The 23,332-nt window shown below is 30.8% G+C and overlaps 2 protein-coding genes across 7 annotated transcripts; one reads left to right on the forward strand and one right to left on the reverse strand.

The window, feature by feature from the left end:
- Window positions 1-321: 321 nt before the first annotated feature.
- Window positions 322-15,253, forward strand: LOC111714639 (myc box-dependent-interacting protein 1). Of its 6 annotated transcripts, XM_023489787.1 has the most exons (15): window positions 322-402; window positions 2,079-2,133; window positions 3,239-3,327; window positions 4,228-4,329; window positions 6,635-6,727; window positions 7,019-7,072; window positions 7,596-7,718; window positions 9,090-9,131; window positions 9,323-9,417; window positions 9,738-9,754; window positions 10,086-10,382; window positions 11,631-11,671; window positions 13,323-13,424; window positions 14,086-14,190; window positions 14,292-15,253. In XM_023489787.1, exons 1-14 carry the CDS (start codon window positions 325-327, stop codon window positions 14,167-14,169), a joined length of 1,272 nt encoding a protein of 423 aa, XP_023345555.1. In that variant the 5' UTR covers window positions 322-324; the 3' UTR covers window positions 14,170-14,190; window positions 14,292-15,253. The 6 variants fall into 6 exon arrangements, with proteins under 6 accessions (XP_023345555.1, XP_023345554.1, XP_023345556.1 ...); XM_023489786.1 differs by having other exon boundaries at window positions 14,086-15,253; XM_023489788.1 differs by having other exon boundaries at window positions 14,089-15,253.
- A 497-nt stretch (window positions 15,254-15,750) lies between these two features.
- LOC111714641 (uncharacterized) lies at window positions 15,751-22,522 on the reverse strand. The gene is made up of 12 exons (XM_023489792.1): window positions 22,482-22,522; window positions 22,205-22,241; window positions 21,261-21,364; window positions 20,911-20,988; window positions 20,502-20,576; window positions 19,996-20,131; window positions 19,401-19,505; window positions 18,367-18,402; window positions 18,012-18,068; window positions 17,891-17,949; window positions 16,511-16,597; window positions 15,751-15,905 (listed from the first exon to the last, which is right to left on the reverse strand). Exons 1-12 carry the CDS (start codon window positions 22,515-22,517, stop codon window positions 15,894-15,896), a joined length of 822 nt encoding a protein of 273 aa, XP_023345560.1. The 5' UTR covers window positions 22,518-22,522; the 3' UTR covers window positions 15,751-15,893.
- Window positions 22,523-23,332: the final 810 nt, after the last annotated feature.

Below are 23,332 nucleotides of genomic sequence, written 5' to 3' on the forward strand. Positions count from 1 at the left end.
AGTTCAGGGTTAAGACCTTAAATTTTACGTTACTTTTGAATAATTTCCAGATTTACATTGAGGTTGTAAAATAGACCAGAAATTTTAATGAAAAAATTATAATATAATATTATAATATTATAATATTATAACATTATAATATTATTATAACAACTCTATTATAATATGAACAATCCTAAGTAAATTTAAAGAACACCAATCATGCTGTAAGAAAGATATTTATTAAACTAGTACACCGTCTATGTATAGTCCTTTTGTTAAATATGTTTCAGATTCAAACTAAAAATTAAAAAAATAAATTATAATAATATTTTTGTTTAGATTATGCAAAATCTTGGGAAAGCCGACAAAACAACGGACGAAATTTTTGAAGATCATTTGCTAAATTTTAACACCCAGCAGGTAAATATTTTAACACCCAGCAGATTTTTAACACCCAGCAGGTAAATATTTTAACACCCAGCAGGTAAATATTTTAACACCCAGCAGGTAAATATTTTAACACCCAGCTGGTAAATATTTTAACACCCAGCAGGTAAATATCTTAACACCAAGCAGGTAAATATTTTAACACCCAGCAGGTAAATATTTTAATACCCAGCAGGTAAGTATTTTAACACCCAGCAGGTAAATATTTTAACACCCAGCAGGTAAATATTTTAACACCTAGCAGGTAAACCTTTGATGTGGAAGATATATCAGTTTTTTTCTCGAATAGAGATAAATTTCCTATATTTTCTCTGCTGCATACACTCAAGATTGAAGTTTTAAATTTTCGACGCCATTTCAAGTGACCCTTCATATAAAGAGTTACAATTTTACAGTAAAGCCATAAAACCTTAATCAAGTAGACAAGCCATGAGGAAAATATCTCCGTTTTTCGCGCTCATGGAAAAAGATCAATTTTGTCGATTTCCTTCCTTTTCTCGGCTGCCTAACCAAATATTGAAAATTTTCTATTTTCCGATAAAAAAAAAGACTATCTTCAAAATTTTCGTGCAGATTAATGTGTTTAGGGTTTATTTATCGGAATTGAACGTTTTTAAACAAGGTGCCAATTATGATAGCGCGCCCACAGTTCCATTTTAGATATTTATTTCTATACCTTGTGAAAGCATGTGGCAAGGTGTATAACCTGATATAGAGTGTGTAGGCTGGAATTCCATTTACTCAGCAGTTTTTAAACTTTTTAAAAGATATATGAACTCAAATTCAGTTGTTATGTACTGATTCAGTTGTTATGTACTGATTCAGTTGTTATGTACTGATTCAGTTGTTATGTACTGANGAACCAATCATAGGGGGTGTACTGTACGACAATATGTATGGTTTATGAATGTGGCGGTCGACATGGTTTCAAGTGACACAGTTTTAAGAATTCCATGACTTTTTCACAACTCCCTGAAACATTTTGAACTTGAACAGAAATTATAAATATATTATAGTTGTTTCTGTAAATTTAACATTTTGAATTGTAGTTTCTCTTTAAAAGTAATTTGCGGGTCTATACAGCAAATACAAAGAAATAAATCAACAGAATTCAACACTTTTACAAAATGGAAACCGAGGAATATCTTCTTAAATGTTGTTCAAATAAAGCTGGAAAACTTTTAAATGTTTAACCGACTAAAGCAAGCTGTACAGTACAATTACAAACTGTGTAGTATGTAAGGCAAACCGGGACGGCACGCCTAATGAATGATCCCCTTCTAGGGAAATTTATATGATTGAACTCTTGAACAGCCATTTGTAAATACATTTACATTCCCATTAGATGTATTCATATTATGTATTCATGCTACACTATGCCGACCGTTCTGTTTGTTTCTAAAAGATTGGAATTTTGAGTATGTTATTTCACAAATGATTTACCACCATAGGCATGCTGTAAATTTTTTAAACGGAATAGTCTCAAAAATATAACTTTCTGATTCATTTATAACTTAAAAATTGTAAATATTTATTAAATGCTAATAAAAAATTATTTTTATTTCTAGCAACAATAAATACACTTTTTACTGATAATTTATAAAGTTTGAGATATTTTAATATTTTTTTACGTAAGTTCTTTGTTGCAGGTTAACGCCACACGGTTACACAAGGATATTAACAACTATCTGCGATGTATAAGAGGTAAATATAAAAATAAGGCTTCGTACATAAATCACTAAAACAAAATCAGCAAATCTTCTTGTTTGATAGATAAAGGAACTGAGTTTTTGCCACAAACTCAAATATTCTTATCCCAATATCTTTGCAAGCCTGAAACCTTTGATTTTTAAGCATAAATTATTTGATAGTTTGAAAAATAAAAGATCTACGAAATAGAGTTCAGACGTTGTGGCAACATTACATGTCTCTGAAAATATTGTTTGTTTTTTATAAATCATCCTTTTATTCTGACCGACAACAACTAAATTCTGGGTCTATAGTGGGGTCATACAGACGTATATTGTTCGATCAGTGAACAGTGTTTATTGAATTCAAATAATAACAATTTAACCAAGCCAATAAATAAAATGTAATTCCTCTAAGAGGTTTACTTTGCCGAAATTTTGAAAACTGCAAGAAGGAGTTCAATGCATTTATATGTGAGGTTTTTCTTTCTCAATTGAATAACAAATTTAAAGTTGGGGGGGGGGGGGGGTGTTTTTTGTTTTGTAAATTTGCAAATTCATGATAATTTTTGTCAAATAAAATTGTTTATTATTGTTTAATAAACAGAGTACTCTGAAGAAGGAATTGAAGAGTCTGAAATAACACTTCAGTCCCTCCCCCTCATCTTCTTTTATAGTCATCCTACCCCCTTTCTATCCCCTCCCCTCCCTTTCTAGCCCTTTAAACGATAACACTATTAAGGGGGGGGGGTGGTATTTTTAATCATTATCTTATCTAACAAAGCTTCCAAAAAGATTGCGCTATGAATTAAGCTCTTAAATTTTACTTTAGTAACAACCATTTTTTAAAGATTTTAATAAATATTTTAATCGAATTTTTGTTTGGTCCAAATATTTTGATTTTGGCCGATGCAAGATTATGTGAGTTACAACAAAAAAATTGCGCTTGATATGTTTTGCCGTTTTGACGTTAATTGGATGCAACACAAGGAAAAAAACAGATAAGCCAAAGAATATAATTTTTTCTTTATTACTCCAGCCTTCCTTTATGAAGCTAAGCACCACTGTAATGGCATTTCTAATAGCCTTTTTTTGGTTTATTTAATTGTTTTTGTTTTCAGCTATGCAGACAGCCAACAAAAACCTGATGGATACTTTAAGCGAGATTTATGAGAAGGAATGGGTTGGGCAAGATATGCTTTATGTACAGGTAAAACACGAATTTGGCGAGAGATCGCTAAACTACCTTACACCTGTTCAAATATGTTCAAAGCTAGGGAAAGATTCAAAAATGTTGGGTCAGTGATTTAGGATTAAAAACGGTGGTAGTTTATAGTTTAGCGATCTTGTAAATTCATTAAATTTGATCCCGGGTCATGTACTTGGATGGTGTATGGGAAAGCCTTATGAACTGGTCCAATATAGAATTCCTGGTCCAACGGTGGCTTTAGTTTTCCATGATTTTTAACATGTGTTCAAAGCATTCTCTGGTTTGGAATTTTTTAACGACTGAATCTCCCTACACGATATAGATAAGATGACTTGTTATCCGTCCCACTGCTATCGTTGATTACAGTTTATTTACAAGTAAGCCTCTCTCCATCCATGTTTACAATGTGTACAAGTTTGTTGTGAATTAAACAGTTAGACTAGGAGGAACATGTGTCACACTCATCTATCTTAACTTTAAGGGAAAAATCTAAGGGAGGGGTTTGAAAACCCTCAAATCTTTACAAGACCAAAATAGTCCAATCTGGATAGGGTTAATAAACTGATGTGGTACCACCATGTACTTTAACTAATTAAAACAAGGTGTGTGGGAATGAGTTAAGATACTAAAGTTTCACGTGCACATTTCAAGATAGAATAAAATGAATTTTAAAGAAACTGCATTTATATATATATGATCCCTTTTAAATACATTTAAAAAATGTTCACTTTTAAAAATGTGTTTAACTTGTATTTATTTAGGTATGTAAAGTACACAGTTACACACGCTTACAATCGGAATTTTGAACATATTTCAAAATAAACTAAATGAGTTTTTAAATAAATTTTTGATCCCTTTTGATACATATTTAATATTTTTTTATATTTGTATTTAATTTAGGCTCAAAATAATGAGATGTTGTGGGCGGATCTAGCACACAAGCTAGCAGACCAGGTGGTCACGCCCCTTAATACATACCAGGCACAGTTTCCAGAGATGAGGGTAAGCAACGGATTATATTTTCTAATTTAACAGTAGACGTAATTTCAAGCGATATGTTCGATTCAGAACTGTACCCTAGCTTTGGCTAATTAGGAATGAATAAGATATTTTTGCTTTTTTCTCTTTGAAATTGATTGTTTTGTTTTTGGTTTCTCAGCAAAAGTTACTTGCGGATTTATGTTGCAGAAACATGGGAGGAAAATGTGAGAAAAATAACATTCTCACATTATTGAAAGTATAAAGACGTACAGGGTACTGTTGTTAATCGGACGTGTCTCACTCTATATTAATGGCTACTTTATATTGCAATGCTGTTCCCTTTGATATTGATTTCAATAAAATGAATAATATAGAAATATTGTCAGAATTTGTGTAAGTAATTATTAAAAATATGGTGGCATGTTTTGGTAAAAGTCGAGAAGGGAAAAAACTGAGTCCGAATTTAATGAATTTGAGCCGCGTCTCAAATCCACCCAAAACCGGTTTCAATTGAGCACCGGTTTAAATCTTGAAACATTAAAAAATGGAACCAATCATATTTAAGCCGCGTCTTAAATTTAAGCCGCGACTCAAATTCTTTAAATTCTGCCTCAGGATCTGTATAATCTTTAAAAATCTAATCACAAGTATCTTTTCTAGTTTACTATTTAAAATCAATGGATTAGCTTTGCGGTTTGCATGCTATGTCTCAGACTCCTCAGACAATTCTTTTAATAATTAATTTTGATACATTTATTTATATTTTTATTCAATGCAATACTGTTTCTAGTTATTTAATATTAGCACAATTAATTACATCTATATGTCAAACTATTTTTTTATTCAACAATATGTGCAACATCTCAGCTTAAAGCAGAGTACTTATAGGATATTTAAATAAGGGGGGGGGGTTGCGGGCTTAAGTTTTTAATATCTTTCAACTCCCCTGCATCAGGTTTTAAACAATTGAACTTAAATGTTGAATCAGCTATAACGTAACTGTAGTTTTTAGTTCGAAAGAAATTGATCTTTAAGTGTCATATTTATCTTGAAATATACACTGTTCGGAACTTATTTGCTCAATCTAAGATATAGAATATCAGATATCAATCGTGTGTCTGCAACCAGTTACATAGGGTGGGTTACAGTATGTACACTGTTAACTGTACATTGTAAACTGTACACTGTTAACTGTACCAAATTTAGCAATAATTATTTGAACGACTTTCTGAGACAAACTCTATAATAAATATTATCTTTAAACTACAGGGTTACTCACAAAGACTCTAGGTAAGAAAGTCCCAGGAAAAAAAGTTTCCGGGAAAAAAAACCTGGAATTAAAAACTTTGGAAAAAAGTCCGAATTTTCTCATGTCCTTGGAAAAAATGTCACTGGAAATAAAGTCCTGTGTTTTTAATTCCTGGGACTTTTTTTCCTAAATTTTCCCATTTTTTCCTTAAATTTTGATTTATACAAACCTTTATAAATAGCATGAATTCACATATAAACATGGAAACAAAGAGAAGCTGATAACTCTTACAGCTTCCAAAACTTGTAATTTAAAAAAAGCTTGTCATAAATCAAAACTTTGAAAAACTAGTCTTAATTGCATTGATATGAACGCCAACCATTTTATATAAATGTTTTTAAAATGGGTTATATATTTATTATGTAATATTTTAGCAGCAACTTGACACAGAAAAGAGAATATTTTAAGGATAGAATAAACATTTCTTTTTTACTACAAAAGCTTTCTCAAAATACACATATGCAGCATGCTGCGAGCTTTCCATTCACATTTCTTGATTCTTAATAGATGTTTACATTGAGAGTTAATTATCTTAAAAGGAATTCAAATTTTTAAACTTAAATCTTCTCAACCTTTTAGACAATTGTTTTTTTTTTGCTAGATTATATTATCTAAGTTTGAGATATGAAAATTTTAAATCCATAGGTCGTAAAGACGAATTATGAAATTAGAGTTTTTTAAGGTCCTATCTCTGAAGAAGATGATAAAAACCTTCATTTGGCAACTCCGATATAGAAACAATTAAATTTTTGTCAAATATACTTCTCTATAATTTCATCTATTTTTATAAATAGAAAAGATTTTTCTTGTGACAAAAATAAAATGTTTCAAATTTCTCTCCAGGCTTTTTAACATTCTACTGCCTAATTGTTTCTCTAAACTTCAGATAAACAATTTTTGAATGCTAAAAAATTTAATTAAATAGCAATTTGTACGTTTTTAAAACGTTTTGGCAATATCAAAAGCTGAAAAGTTTAAGCAACTCATGAAATGTTTTTTAATATTTATTTTGTTTAGAAAAAGATTGATAAACGTGGAAGAAAACTGATAGATTTTGATGCTGAGAGACATACAGTTCAGCAGATGCAAAATAATCCAAATAGAAATGAGGTGAACAACATATCTTTGCTCCCCCCCTTCTCTCCTTATNCGATCCAAAAAATCCGTTTTTGTTTTTAAGTCCATTTTAAAGAAGGTTCATCGCATCTTTTATTTTCATTCTCCCTTTTTTCAACCCCTTTTTTCAACCCCTTTTTCCTGTAAAGTTTACCATTTCCATTTTATCACTTTCAGCTTTTTTCAATTTTCCTAATTTTGTCCTTTCCCTGATTTTTCGCTCCCTTTTCTCTCCCCTTCTTTTAATCACATTCTTAATTCCTAAATCTTGTTTCTAATGTTTAGGCAAAATTTATTAGAGCTAAAGAGCAGATGGAAAATGCAAAACGAACATACGAGGTAGAATATTCTTTAAGAAACAATTTTAAAAATAAAATGATCTTTTTTTGCATTTTTGAAGGTTCAATCAAATACCATTCGGTGTTTTGTTATCAGAGATTTTGTGCACACCCCCAAACTCAAACCTAGCATAAGACAAATTATTCGGATACTAATTCGACTTTGTAAACCCTCTTGTGTTGATTTTTTACCCAGTGCATCAACAACTTGCGTCTAACTAAGTAAATTGAGATTGAAGTTTTTATTGGTTTTCAATTAAAACTACTTTTATTGAAGAGCTTTTGAGAAAAACAAAATAGTTTTGAAATTTTAATCGCTTTCAAATTAATTTTGTTTTCATACTATAGTGCTTAAAATCAAAAAGGGGCTCCTAGGTCACAAAGTGGTTCAAGTAATGTCAAGTAATATGTCTAGGTTTAAGTGAACTATTTACAGATACGAAAAGTATTATGCAAGACCAATCTGAAAATTAATTTTACTTGTTAGATGATAAAGACCTGTTTTAAACGATTTTTTTGTAAAGGTTTTGAACTCTGAGTTACATGATGAATTGCCTGCCTTGTACGACTCCAGGATCCTGTTCCTTGTCACCAACATGCAGACACTCTTTGCTGCAGAGGAGGTCTTCCACTCAGAAACATCAAAGGTGAATAAATTTTGGATTTTTTTTATCCCTTAAGAAAAAACAATTCATTTAATCTGACGGATTAAGTTAATCCCATTGGATATGTTAAACGCCAAAGTTAGAAGCCACAAAAGAAATGTTCTGATCAGCCTTTGGAGTTCGCTTAAATACAATCAGCTGTTTTTTACTATTAAGGTCCTAAGATAGCTTCAAATTAGAAGTCTAAATTGTTATCACCGATTTTGTGGGATGTAGATTAGCGTCATACTTAAGTTCCGACTTTAGACATATTTTGAAATATTTTAAAGACAAATTTAATTAAAAATATTTGATTAAATATTCAAAAAAAACTATTAAATTGTACTCGCATTGAACTTTTTAAGGTTCTAAATATGTTTTTATTTTATAAATATTCATTACATGAAATGGATTTATTAATGTTATTCGCTGCTCGAAATATTAAGCAAATTGATTCTCATGCAAACTAACACCATAATAAATGAGTCTTGTAGATCAAATTTCATTAAACACAGATTGTAAATAGGCTAAACAAAATTTTATGAAGTATAGTTTATAAGAACAAACAGGGTTCAGCAATCTTAAAATAGACAATTATTAGAATAACAGACTAAAGCAGACTGAACACCAGACTTAAAACAAACTGAAACCAGACTATACTTGGAATAAAATCTGTCTATAAACAAGCTAAAACCAGACTATACTTGGACTAAAATCTGTTTAGAAACAAACTTAAACCAGACTATACTTGGACCAAAATCTGTCCAGAAACAAACTAAAACCGGACTATACTTGGACTAAAATCTGTTTAGATACAAACTTAAACCAGACTATACTTGGACTAAAATCTGTCTAAAAACAAACTTAAACCAGACTATACTTGGACTAAAATTTGTCTAGAAACTAACTTAAACCAGACTTTACTTGGACTAAAATCTGTCTAGAAACAATCTTAACCCAGACTAAACTTGGAGTAAAATCTGTTTAGAAACTAACTAAAACCAGACTAGACTTGGACTAAAATCTGTCTAGAACAAACTAAAACCAGACTAGACTTGGACTAAAATCTGTCTAGAAACAAACTTAAACCAGACTTAACTTGGACTAAAATCTGTTTGGAAACCAATTAAAACCAGAATAAAAATTAGATTAAAAGCTGTTTAGAAACTAACTAAAACCAGACTATACTTTGACTAAAATCTGTTTAGAAACGAACAAAAAAAACACGCTAGAACTATGTAGACGTATAAGCTGTCTAGGGACATATTTAAAACTGACTTAATAGGGACATATTTAAAACTGACTTAAACAACTAAAACATTTGTCGACTAGATATATATTTTTAAATGTTAAATCTAAAAATATTGTTTAAAGGTGTACAGTGAACTTGAGGCTGTTGTGGACAAGTTGGCCAAGGTAAACTTTCAAATATTTTAAAAATTATATATTTAAAAAATTTTAAAATCTAATTTTCTTATTCGACATTTGATGGATTAAAGATGTCAGATATTAAATAGATTTTATGGGCAACAAGCCAGGAAAAGTTCAGATTTTGAATTTTCACAGCAAAAAAATTTGAAATTTTTTGATTAAAAATTAAAATTCAGGAGGTGCAGAAGGGAACACTCCCAAGACGAGCATATAATCGTCCTCTGCCTATAGCAAATCACAGTGCTCCAGTCATTCAAAACTCGTCTTCCATGTAAGTTTTTTTTTATTTTATTTTTTATTTTTTATTTTTATTTTTTTTTTTATTTGCAACTTAAATCCTTAAAATGTTTACATTTCTAAAAAATGTAACATGTCCAGATTTTTTCAAAAAGTTAATTCAATTTAATTTTCCTAAATTTTCTTAATGAGAAAAATGAACCTGATCGATTTTTGTGCATAGCTAAAAATTACATGTTTTTAAATGGGCCAAATTTTTATATTATCAATTTTTTAAATTGTGTCCCAAAAATATAATATGTATTTATTTTCATAAATGCCAATTAAAATAAATAATATGTTTCTTTGTTTCAGGAACTCTCCTCCGAAAGGTAACGATTTTTCCATATTTTAAAAATCTGTTTTTTTTTTGTGAAACGTTTGCCAGCCAGTCTTCCTGCACCTTCTGTACTTTCTGCATCAACCCCTTTTTGTGTGTTTTTTTTTCGCGTTTTTTATAAAGGACAAAAAATGATGTAGAAAGGAATCTCCTTGCGTAATAGGTAATTTTTAAAATCGCCAAATGTTCATTTTTTTGATGCATTAAAAAATGTTTTATTGCATTAAAAAAATGTAGAACTAGGAGAGTGTGAGTCGGGTTGTGTTGGCATTCATTTCACGTTTTTAGAAATAAAAGCTCAGTTAAAAACCATGCTTTTTCAGTAAACACGAAGATTTTGAGTCCTGAAAGTATTAAAAAAGTGCAAAACTTTTCTACTGGAATTATTAATCATGTCAAGAATTATTATAATTCATCGCTCTGGCCTAGCCTAACCCCTCAAGCAGAGAAGAAGAGTTTACCCGCTCATTCTTCTTCCGGAGATTCCACGCCCATCCCTGCCACACCCATTTTATCTCCACCAGTATCAGAACTGCCTCCGGCAGACCCTCCCTCCTCCGAAAAATCTAAACCAGTCTCACCCATTGGAATTCCTTCCGCCCCTGTGTTAAAAGATACAAGTATACCATTTTTTCAAATAAAATGTCATTTCTTTTTTGTTTAGATTTGATCCTTTGCTTTATTCTCCTTCCCCGCTTTTTACATTTCTAATTAACAATTACGTTATTTAAACCCAGTTTCCATCATGTTTAAAAACACACTTTTCAAACTCTCTCGACTCAAAATTTTGCCTCTTTATTTTTTGTTTGTGTTTATTTGCAGATGGCGTTGCAAAGATACATTATGTTAAAGTTTGATTAATTATATTTTTACTTCGTTGGATTTCTTTTCAGCGCCATCTTGTTTTCCTTTTAAATACTAACTTTTGGTGGATTTGCAGCGACTAATGGTGGCTCCCACAAGTACAGAGGCAACAGTCCCACCAAGGATTATGAAATGGTCGGGATGGATCGTGACGACAATTATCATTCCAGCTCGCACGTCGAGTACAACGGAAACGGAAACGGAAACCGGATAAGTCGTGGGCAGTACGATATACCTAGCGGTAAGGAGAATCAGCATCCTGATGAGGGAAGGATCGGGGGGTTAGGGGGCAGCACTAGCATAGGTAACACAATTCCAACGTAAAACAATTCAAAATGGGGGATTTTCTTCAAACATTTGGCGTATTTCGGTTTAAAGTTTTGAACCTTATAAGGTTTTTTTAAGGTTTTCCCAACTTTTTTTAGTTACCTGATCAAAAAGCTGTTCTGGTGCCATGTTTTATAGTTCTGTCCGGAGCAAAACAACATTTCTTTATTTATATTTAACACGAGTGTTTTTAATATTTCCCTCCCATGATTTTTATCCTTTTTGTAACAAAATGATTCGAAACGTGATTTGCTCCGGACATTATAGTTTCTTTAGTTTTAAACCTAAACTACTAATAGTAATAGTGTTACACTAACTTTTACAAAATTTGAAAAGAGGGCCCACAAAAGTGAAAAATACTTACTTAAAGTTCAAAAACAATAAAAGAGAATTGTGAACAGACCTGGTTTATTTTAAAACTCTTTAATAAGATTCTTTAGATTTTTAAATTTAAAATCTTCAGTTAAAGTACATTTGCCTGTTGCCCACCTATAATGCCTTTCCCATATGTTTTTTTTTATGGAAAATGGCCGAAAAAGAGGAGGCCCGCAGTAGTGGATGAAAAATGATTTTGCACATTTTTGTTTGTTTGTCACTGATCAACATTAGGCTTGATTTTGATTTAAAGTTTNCTATCCCATGTTTTTTTTTCAAAAATTATTCCGGCATTGTTTTAGGTGCTACAACAGATAATCTCCCCCCAGGAGTTCTATATAAGGTAACACTAATGTTAAAAAGGAAATGGGTAAATTATTTTGATTTTTTTTATCAAAACCATGATTTAGGCTTAATAATGAAACTTTATGGAAACTTATATAAATGTTGGCTTATAATAAGCATTTTTCAAATATCAGGGCATGCTAGCTTTTTAAATTATTTTTATGCTTTAATTTAGTTAACTTAGAATAGCGGTCTAACACATTAAAAGCTTTGTGCGTATTTTTATCTTTAAAGTGAGTGACCGGCTATGTAAGGTAGTTGAACTGAGTATGCAGTGTTGTGGAAAACTTCTTTTATTTGAGACCTATTAAACCTTTTAAAGATCTGTAAATCCTGGGTTTGAGCGGAAATTCGACGTTCAAAACTCCTGCTTTGGGGGTGGATACGTTTTTAGAATTAGTTTTTTTAAATTACTAAATAACGACAACGAAAAATAAAGTTAAAATTATACAATAATCTAATTAGATGGTTATGAACATATTTCTCAAAAGAAATTTGTCAATAAATCAATGCTAAAATCGATTATTTCGTTTTCATTATTATATTGAATTTCTTATCTTCTTTGAATTTATTCGGAGATTTCTTCAAATTCTTCAAATGTCGTCTTTTCAATAATAATTCTAGAAAATCTGCAAAAATCTTTGGGAATAAGGAGAAAATAGAAACTAATAATTGAACAAGATTACTTATTTTCGATGATAAGATTAATTTTTATTTTCTCAACATGTTCCTATACATGACGTCTGTAGTTTATTGTAGAACTTTTTACACATATTATGTCGTCGTTAATTAATAATTTAAAAACTAATTCTGAAAACGTATCCACCCCCAAAGTAGGAGTTTTTAACGTCGAATTTGCGCTCAAACTCAGGATTTACAGATCTTTAAAAAGTTTAATATGTCTCAATGAATCCGAAAGAAGTTTTCCATACACTGCATACTCAGTTCTTACCTTACACAGCCGGTCACTCCTTTTAAAAAATCGTAATTTATTATTTGAAAATAGGATTTTTTGTTATTTAGTTCGAAAAGTACCCCCCCCCCCCCTCCTCCCTGACTTTTTGGCATGACCCTGTTTTAAGTTTTTAAACTTATGTCACTTTCGTGCCAAAATATTCCTCCCTACTACTAAGTAATGCTTAATTGAACATTTTCTGGCTCTGAATCAAATTTATATTTACATTTTCCTTCTGATAGTATGTTTGAACCCTTTTGAACACACGATAAAAATAGGTTAAAAAAAATCTGCATTTTTATATTAAGTACAAAGAACTAGCCATTAGCATGCTAAAAGGGATTGTCGTCCAGTGGGGGGGNTTTAACTCTAAATTACGTTTACAGTCCCTTTAACTCTAAATTACGTTTACAGTCCCTTTAACTCTAAATTACGTTTACAGTCCCTTTAACTCTAAATTACGTTTACAGTCCCTTTAACTCTAAATTACGTTTACAGTCCCTTTAACTCTAAATTACGTTTACAGTCCCTTTAACTCTAAATTACGTTTACAGTCCCTTTAACTCTAAATTACGTTTACAGTCCCTTTAACTCTAAATTACGTTTACAGTCCCTTTAACTCTAAATTACGTTTACAGTCCCTTTAACTCTAAATTACGTTTACAGTCCCTTTAACTCTAAATTACCCCCCTAGGTGAAGGCTGCCTACAAATACCAGGCGGAGGATGTTGATGAATTAAATTTTGAGGTCGGAGAGATCATCCAGGTTGTCGAATACGAGGATCCAGAGGAACAGGTATTAATATAGAGGTCAAACATCAAAAATAATGTCAAGGTCATTAAAGCTATAAATACCGAGAGCTTAACAAACTCCGTTTTTAAAACTATTAGAACAATATCACTATATTAATAATATTAATAAAATGATTTTTTGCTCGCAAGTGTAAAATGCAAAAAGGGATAAGGTTAAACCATAGGCTAATAAAACACTGAGGATAAAGAAAGCATGATTCGATATCAAATTTTTGGGCTTGGTCTTATGATTAAAGAGATTTTTACATGCCTAATTTTGTACCTTTTATGCTTTTGTCGGGGCAAAAGTGGAGATATTTTTTAATAATTTACGTTTAAAATAATTTTTTTAAACAAAATTTAAAAAGAGCAGTAAATTTTTTTTCTGAATTATGATAATTTTCAATTTCCGTTTATTGTAAAGCTCAAAAATGGTTTTTAAAAAAGGGGCATTCAACGGGTTGGAAACCTTCTTAGGATCTTGTGTAATAAAGGCCAATGACAATTTTTATGAAGAATCATCGACTATATTGATCGTAACTAAGGTTTAGACCATGTGCTAAATTAAAGCTGGTTCATGTGGTTCTAGCTTTTATACATTTTATCTATTTTTTATTAACAAATTATGTACGTTTTACACCTTGTTTACAATTTTGATTGTACTGCAGGAGGAGGGCTGGTTGATGGGTGTTAAGGAGTCTACTGGACAAAAAGGTCTTTTCCCAGCAAACTTCTCTAGACCAATCTAAACCAGAGGACCTAATACACAACTTTGGAGGACTCCTCTAGGCCAATCTAAACCAGAGGACCTAATACACAACTTTGGAGGACTCCTCTAGACCAATCTAAACCAGAGGACCTAATACACAACCTTTGGAGGACTCCATTTAATAATAACAAGGGGCCTAAAATACGACCCTGCGGAACATTCAAACCAATCCCTTTTGGAGACTCTTGGCCGCCACAAACACATTTAAGAGGTCCTCCATTCTCCACCATGTGGTACTCTAAGAACCTCAACTCTACTGCCTTTGCCTCCTGGCCTTGGTCCTCGGCTTAACCCAGCCTTTAGTCCTTTTTTAGCCCTTTAAACCGCGCAATCTCAACAAATTTCTCAGCTTAAAAGCAAATATTTAGAGATAAAACATTTATATAAAAGAGCATATTGTACATAATCTAAAGAAAATATTTATTAAAATCTGATTAAATATTGTGGCGATAGGATAGATTTTTACTATCTATACCTTCATTATAATCTTCAAAATTAAGTATATATGAGGAGACAAAACATAACATCATAATGTTTTCATTTTTTATAGGCTCCCCTGTTTATATGCACACATTTTATAGCTAACAATTTAACATACAAGGTCACATTAAACGTCTCGCTAAATCTGTGTGGTTAATTTGTATTGTACGTTAACTGCGATGACAATTGTGATTTCAGTGCCAAACGTTTGGTCTTTTGGCCACAAAGATATTATTCATCCGCTTAATACTGTACTGTACTGCACTGTGCGTATATTAAGGTTAAATCAAAATTTATCAACTGTGTAAAGATTTTTGATAACTGTACATTTACAATGAGAAATTGTCAATTAAATTATTAATTCTTAAATATTCTGACCGCTGAAAAATTCTTTTTGCTGTACAATGTCATATTTATAGTCTGTGCAGTACAGTTATTACTTCTGCGCAGATGTCCACAAGTACGTTTCTGCGCAGCGCCTTGAGTGTCGGTGCTAAGTTAACAAACCATTTTAACATCTTAAAAATAATTTTTAATTAAATATTTGTTTTGACAGTTGGATAAATAAATGTTTTAGCAAGATAGTATTCTTTGTCTGTAGAGTTCACAGAGGTGTAGGTCTAATTTTACAAGAAAATTTTTTTAAAAAATCACAATATTTGGTCCCAACATTTTCAAAATGGTTTATTATTTTTTTTATTCAATCATATTTATCATATTTATGATTTTATGTTTCAATAAATTTATTTCTGAATGATATTTTATTGTTTTCTGTACGGTAAGTTTGACAGCATATTAAAAGCAAAAAATATTTATAAAATCTCAGGTTTAAAAGATTATAATTAACTTGTTCCAAAAAGCATCGTAAACAAAAATATAAGTCTAATTGCGTTATTAATTGGCCAAATATAAGTCTAATTGCGTTATTAATTGGCCAAATATAAGTCTAATTGCGTTATTAATTGGCCAAATAGCGACAAGATTTCGATATTTTAATTGCTATTATCCGGCCATTTTATATTCTAAAATTAATGATAACATATTTGTTGGTTTCTTCGTACTACAGATGTAATTATCGACAAAAAAATGCAAATTATTTATTTCGTTAAATTTTAAAATAGTTTTCTTTTTAACATACTTCAAAATCATAAAGTTAAGTTCTTTCTTCACTTAAAATGATTATCACATTTTCAGTAAACAAGAAATCTGTCTTGAACTCAGAAATCAGGCCATTATCTAAATAAACAGTTTAGTCACTTTTTTAGTAATCTGTGTATTATTACAAATTCTTAATATCTCAATTAATTGAACCATTTTTTAAATTTGAGCTAGAACGTACTAAGTACAGTGGGACTTTTAAGTTGTGGAATAAAACATGTAAATGCTGGCAATCCTATGCACTGTTATTTAAAGGGTGTACGCTATACATGTACATGTACATGTACATGTACATGTACATGTACATGTTAAGGGCTACAGAAAACCATGCATAGAACGGTAAAATCCAACCCCAAGGCGTTGCTACACTATTCCATTTTTTTTCTTAAATTGATAAGACTATTTAAAAGTTTGCAGACTGAATCTATGTGCGAATGCTTGAAGTTGGAACAAACCAATGATTTTCTCGAGAAGTTGTTAAAGCAAACTTTTAAAATGATATACTGTGAAAATATTGGAAATTCACAGTATGAGTGTGGTCACGTGGTGTCCTATAAAACTTTAAAAGGCTGGGAAACGAATTACATGACTAGTCCCACTGATGATGTAACAATAAGTCCTGAACCCCATAAAAACGAGGACAACTATTTTACTTCATATTTTTTGTTGTTAAAATACTCGACCTTGAAGATTAGAAGGCCTAGAAGGAGTAGAAGGCCTGGAAGTCCGTAGAACAGGCAGTAGTTCATCATCTTCAGGTTCTTCACCTCCTACATGGATACGAGTGAAACAATTTCATCAAAAAAACTCATTCAGAACAGAGATCTCAATTTTTTAATTTTATCAGAATTTTCTTTGAACCACTGGATTCCGTTCATTTTGATATAATATAAATTAAAAGCTTTTAATCTATAGAAAGACTGAAAAAATCGAAAACCATGAAGACGACTTTTCGAGCCATAAATTAGAGTCTAACAGCCGTCTTACTATTCCCAAGTTTTAATGTCAATGATTTACAGATAAACTTTTTTGACAGATGTTGAAAGCGATAGCATAAATTGAATAAACGAGTGATGGGGTATAATTGTTTTTACGACCTTTTATTGTTTGGCATAAAAATAATTTTGTACAAAAATTGTATTCTGTAAAAATGTGCTATACTGAACAATGCAAAATTTATAAAAAATTAGGGAGAAAAGCTAAAAATACGATAGTTTTATAGTTTGTTTTTGATTCGTTTAAATTTAAATAGCATTTAAGCAAAACGAACATTTAAATAATTTAAAATTTTAGTAATTGCCATCATTTATTACAGGAAGTGTAGAGCATAGACTTGACCCTTCATTTGTAGTGCAGCATATATGCACAGCCATACTGAAGTATACACTTTAATTTGCCTGTATAAGCTACAGGGTTACTCACAAAGGATGAGACTGAAAAGACGAAGATATGAAGATTTAAAGCTTAAAATGTGGTTTCTGCCATAGAGAATAGAATATATAGAGAGGAATTTACTGGAAAAAAGTGTAAAATGGCCATTTTGTTGTACTGTTTCCATACTGCAGGTGTACTTCACATATTTATGCTATATAACCTGTTGGGCCCTGGAATATCATTTTATAGAAAATCTGAAACTATTGTTAAAAGAAAACCAAATTATGAAATAGGCTGGTCTTATAATTGACCAATGATCATTTCAAATAGACTCTATGCCTTCCACTTTACAAACGATGATTTTCCGTTATAACTATAAATCAAATGATGTTTTTATTCACCTAATTCATTATAAAGTTTATTTAACAGTTTAAAAAATTCGAAATTGAAATGAATAGTCTAGGGAACATACTGTATTAATGTACTCTACTGCATATAATTTGTGAACATTTACATGATTTGTACACTTTGAACTCCCTTTCAGGCTGAAAGGGACTGAAAAAATTCATACCGAGAGATTCTTTTAATTCCTCTCTATATATTATATTCTCTATGGGTTTCTGCATTCAATTAAGTATTTTGGTGGTTTACTGAATGACCAAGAAATGAAATAATTAATCTAATTTAACCTGCTGTATTGCTGCTGTATCATTAACCCTAGGATAGGGGACTGTAGGAACATCAACTCCTTGAAAAATTCTTATTTGATAAAAAAAAAACAAAAAATTTTAAATTAAACAAAAAATTTACCTAAAAATAAGCAAAGAGGTTCCCATCCATCCACTGCCTTGTGTACAAGTAGCCTATCTGTTAGACTTTGATATTAGAAATAGGTAAAACTTAATTCAAATAAGTCAGTCAAAAACAATATTTTTTTTCTTAAAAAAAATGTGCAGTCAAAAAATCATGGACTCAATAATTATGAATACGTACTTGTTAATTATTAATGCAGCCGAGGCTTAACTATCTGATTATTTTGTTTATTTTGGTCATATTCGTGGATTCTTTAGATATTTGATTAGTATAATAATTAATCTTTGAATTACTTATTTGTGAAATTTACTATTTTATTTTTATTTATTAATTAGATATTACAACTCATTACCAGAGGGAATTGTTGCTTTAACACTGTCTTCCCATTCTAGAAAAAAAACTTTTCATTAAATTTGTTAGATATTTATTCAATACAGAGTTACCCATTATAAATAGTATTTTTGTCAAAAAAAAATAAACATGTGGATATATTGTATAATGTGCACATTGCACAAAGCACAGCTGCAACCAAGAATGCAAAAAAAAAGTACACTCGTCTCTGAAGTTCTTTCATTTCAGGTAACCCTTTAAAAATGAATTAGATAAGCGAAACAAAAAACATAAGGAAGTAAATGTCGTCTTGAAAATGGCGTAGTTAGTAAGAAAACAAAAAAAAAGAGAAAAATAGTCTTAAACATTCTTAAATAAAACATCTTAAACATTCTTAAATAAAACATCATAAACATTCTTAAATAAAACATCTTAAACATTCTTAAATAAAACATCTTAAACATTCTTTAAATAAAACATCATAAACATTCTTAAATAAAACATCTTAAACATTCTTAAATAAAACATCTTAAACATTCTTAAATAAAACATCTGAAAAATTCTTATAAAACATCTTAAACATTCTTAAACAAAACATTTTAAACATTCTTAAATAAAACATCTTTAAGAATGTTTTGGTGATACAAAAAGCATTAAAATAAAATTGAAGACAAATTTAAGCCTAACATACATAACAAACATGAAATGAAAATTTGTAAATTGATACTAATTTTGTCATATTAAAAGAATGAAAAAAAATCACGTTAATTTCATTTTTAAATCATATGAAAATACAAATTTCTCTAGAATTGCTTTTGCTATTCCCATGTTGTTGCAAACCATAAAGTGTTTTACAAAAAGACAAAAGTTAAGACAGTATATCCAAAATTAGTCTCTTATGGTTTTATAAAAAAAGTGTACTGCAATTTTATAACTTGAAAAAATTTACCTCCATAGACATAATTTCAAAATACAGCTGTATGGTAAACAAATACGACATCTTGGAGGGGTAATAGTTTTTCTTTGACCTTAACCTTAAAAGAAAGAATAATTTACCTAGAAAATATTTCTCCGCTGTTTCTTCTCCACCTTCAATAGCCTCTCCCATACCCCTCTTCATCCCGTAGCCCTTGTGGGTCATCATCAACTCTATCCAATCCTCTGCAAATATGAAAGGTATAATTGTTCATCATCAACTCTATCCAATCCTCTGCAAATATGAAAGGTATAATTGTTCATCATCAACTCTATCCAATCCTCTGCAAATATTAAAGGTATAATTGTTCATCATCAACTCTATCCAATCCTCTGCAAATATTAAAGATATAATTGTTCATCATCAACTCTATCCAATCCTCTGCAAATATTAAAGGTATAATTGTTCATCATCAACTTTATCCAATCCTCTGCAAATATTAAAGATATAATTGTTCATCATCAACTCTATCCAATCCTCTGCAAAAAATGGAAAATCCAGTTTTTTAATAAAAACCAGCCGTTCCCCGTTAATGGCGCCCAGCCAAAACTACCTCTATGCCTTCATAGAATCGAACAAACTCCCTTAAACTCTACTTAGCATCATAACTCTCTCCTTTTCCTTTCCTAGAACCAAACAAACTTCAATGATTCCGTTATGATAAAAAATGCTGACCTGATCCCTTCCTTGGATCAAACATCTTGAGCATGATCCTGAAAGTCCATGATTTCCTGGCTAGCTCATTAAACAACCAGATGGATTCAACAACAGATTTATACCAGGTTCTTGGCTCTCTACTCGACAACACAACCTGATAATAATAACACATTAATAGAACTGTAAATTGTCCCATGCCTTTATAGTCAGCATGTTATGTGTATATACTGTGAAAATTGCTTTGTTGCCAATTGTAAATTGGCGGTACAGTCTAAACTAGGACCGCAAAGGTTGCCCCACCTCGGATATTCAAATGTACAACGGTTATGTGTATACTGTAAAAATTGTTTTAGTTGCCAGGAGGTCGGTCCCGTTCTATGAATAAATAATAAACTGTTTAACATGACAACCAAAAATTATATTTTATTGTGGTGATGATGATGATGATGTTCATGCTTACTTTTTTACTTTATTCAGTCATGCAGTTAAGCATTGCGTAGTTGTATGTTGAATGCATGGTATACCTTAGCGTTTGGATAGGCGTCGGCAATCTCCTTCCAGAACAAGGAGTAGGGGTAATCAACACCAGCTACATAACCCTAAATACTAGAGGGTCGGGCGCTGCGGCCACATGTCCAATAATATGTGTTATATATTAGATCCATGTACAAAATTGATAGGAGGGGAGGGGGAGGGGGAGGTACAAAAATCGTTCTCTAGGAAATTACCTTAATATTGAATTGTTGTGTACAGCATGTACTAAGCTCGTGGCCAAATCATAAAAAAATTAAGAACTTGTCGTTCATTAAAAACAAGTACAAAATTTACCAAGCAATAAATTAGAAATTGACGAATTTTAGCAGTTTTTACAAGCATATCCTCTTTTTAAAAACTTAATATTGTTAAGATTTTATCGTTCAATTAAAATAATACCTTTTTCTTAAAGTACTGCCTCCAGTCAGCTGGAGTATTTTTCTTCTTAATACCATTCATCCAAATATCCAAATCTTCCTACGTACGAAACAAAAACTATTATTTGTTCAGTTAAAATGTTTTTAGACTTTGTTTACACATTTAAAATAAATACTGCACTGTCAAAATTTTCTTTTCACGAAGAAGAAATCAACATTACTTAGTGTAAAAAATAGATTGATTTTTCAACTATTTAGCAAAAAAATTTACTGTTTAAAAATAATACCAGACAAGAAAATGTTTGACTAGTGATTGCAGTGTGCTAAAAAAACTTTTTATTTGCTTGTTTTTATGATAAAACTGTTTTTAACCTGATCCCCTTCGAAAACCTCCTTCATGTTGTAGCACTTGCCCTTGTAGAGCTTCATCAATGCAGTCTTCAACGACAACGTGCCTGTTCTAGGTAAACCGGCCCCTGGAATTAAGTTTATTAGATACAGTAGTCGTCCTTTATATCAGTACAATGAAGACGACTTTTTTTTAATTTTTTTTCAACTAAAAAGTTTATAAGTTAAAAAGGAGGAGCTGTTAATTGAATTTTCTCCTTGTGTTCATATTTGTCGATACTGTATAAAAATAAAAATTTAAATCGAGAGACGTCTCATTATATTGCAATATATTAAAATGATAATTTTGGTTTCTATCTAACTCTTTAAATGGGGGGTTACTTAAAAATACCCAATATTCCAATATTTTTAAATGGCATCATTTAAAACCTTTTCTAAGATTTGTGTTTTCACGAAAATATGCTAATAATGATTGATATATCCCGCTCCATAGCTGTAGAACTTGAGCAGTAAACATTTAATTGTATTCCTTACACCTTAATCCTTTGTCAACTTATAAATATTGTTATTTGAAGATTTAGTTATATCGAAGGTTGTTTTAGATTGTGCTATGCGCCCATCTTATGTTGAATTTGTGAACATGTTTTCTTTCTATACATTGTCAAACAAAAACAAAACTAAACGTTTGCGGGTTTTATAAAGAAATTCGTGGATTTTAAAAATTTTCAAAAACCGAATTTTATTAGCGGAAAATGTTTGAAAACTAGATCATCCATAAACCTTCCCTGGGGTCACGCGAGGTCCCACAAAAAATTGGGCCCGATCAGTTCAGCCGACATCCGTTTTCACGTTTATTGGATACAAACAAACAAACACCCACACAGACAAGCTAAATTTATATATAGATGGGATTGGAAATTTACAAATTGGGGCTATATACTCCTCTTTCTTCCTATGGAACATATTACCTATAACTAAAATTTCCTCAGGATTGGTATTCGTTATCTACAACAAAATAAAACGTTAACATGGTATTATGTTATAAAATAAAATTGATTTTAAAAATGTTGGAATTTTGTAAAGAAAAATAAAAACAGCAATATGGTATTTTGTTTCATAATAAACATTTTTTAAAAGTCCGCGTAAATTTATGCTCTAAAAATAAATATTTTTTTTTCATATTAAATTTGATCGAACAGTTGTTTGTTGACAAATTTTAAGAAATTTATTAAAATTTCAACAAACCTCCTCTTCAACGCTTTTCATTACATACTTTGCCATTTTTTCTCTCTAAAAAAAAGGAAAATATTTGTTTTGAAATTTTTAATTTCAATAGCAATTAACCCTATCTCAGCTGGGGTACTTGAAAACCAGGATATGCTGGGTCCCCCCCCTCTAAATCCCATATTTGATGTCCAAATATGACAAATGATACATCATTGGAAAGTTCTTGTGCTCTACTTTTAGAATCTGCAAAAAAAATTGGAAATTTGCAAAAATTGAATTTTTTATCGCAAAATCCAGTTATATAGCAAATATGTTTGCAAAAAAAATTGTCAAAAAGATGAAAAATCATACATTTTTAAAAAGCCCTTGACCATGCCATTTCAAATATGCAAAAATATTTGCAAAATTTTAAATAACCTGATTTTTAATCAAGAAAAACTAAAAATGTGCAAATTTCCTTTGACAGGTTGTTTGCAAAATATTTGCAATTTTTTCGCAAAACGTGTGCAATTCCTTTCCTTATTTCAAAGGCTTTCCGAAAAAGCTAAATTTTATCAAAATCTGACAAGTGAAAGTGGGTCAAAACAAAGATTTAGTTTGTTACACGAAAAAGCAATCATTCAGGCAGTGTGCCTGAGGACTCAGGCAGTTAGTATTAAAGCCCGGTTTTAGGCCTAAAGGGAGGGCTTTGGGTATGTAAATCCGGAAACAACTTTATCTGTATCAATACTTTACTATCAATATCAATCCGGAAACAACTTTATGTGTATCAATACTTTACTATCAATATAAATCCGGAAACTACTTTATCTGTATCAATACTTTACTGTCAATATCAATCCGGAAACAACTTTATCTGTATCAATACT

The sequence above is a fragment of the Eurytemora carolleeae genome, unplaced genomic scaffold (genome assembly GCF_000591075.1).
Source record: "Eurytemora carolleeae unplaced genomic scaffold, Eaff_2.0 scaffold1616, whole genome shotgun sequence".
NCBI classification, from domain to species: domain Eukaryota; kingdom Metazoa; phylum Arthropoda; class Copepoda; order Calanoida; family Temoridae; genus Eurytemora; species Eurytemora carolleeae.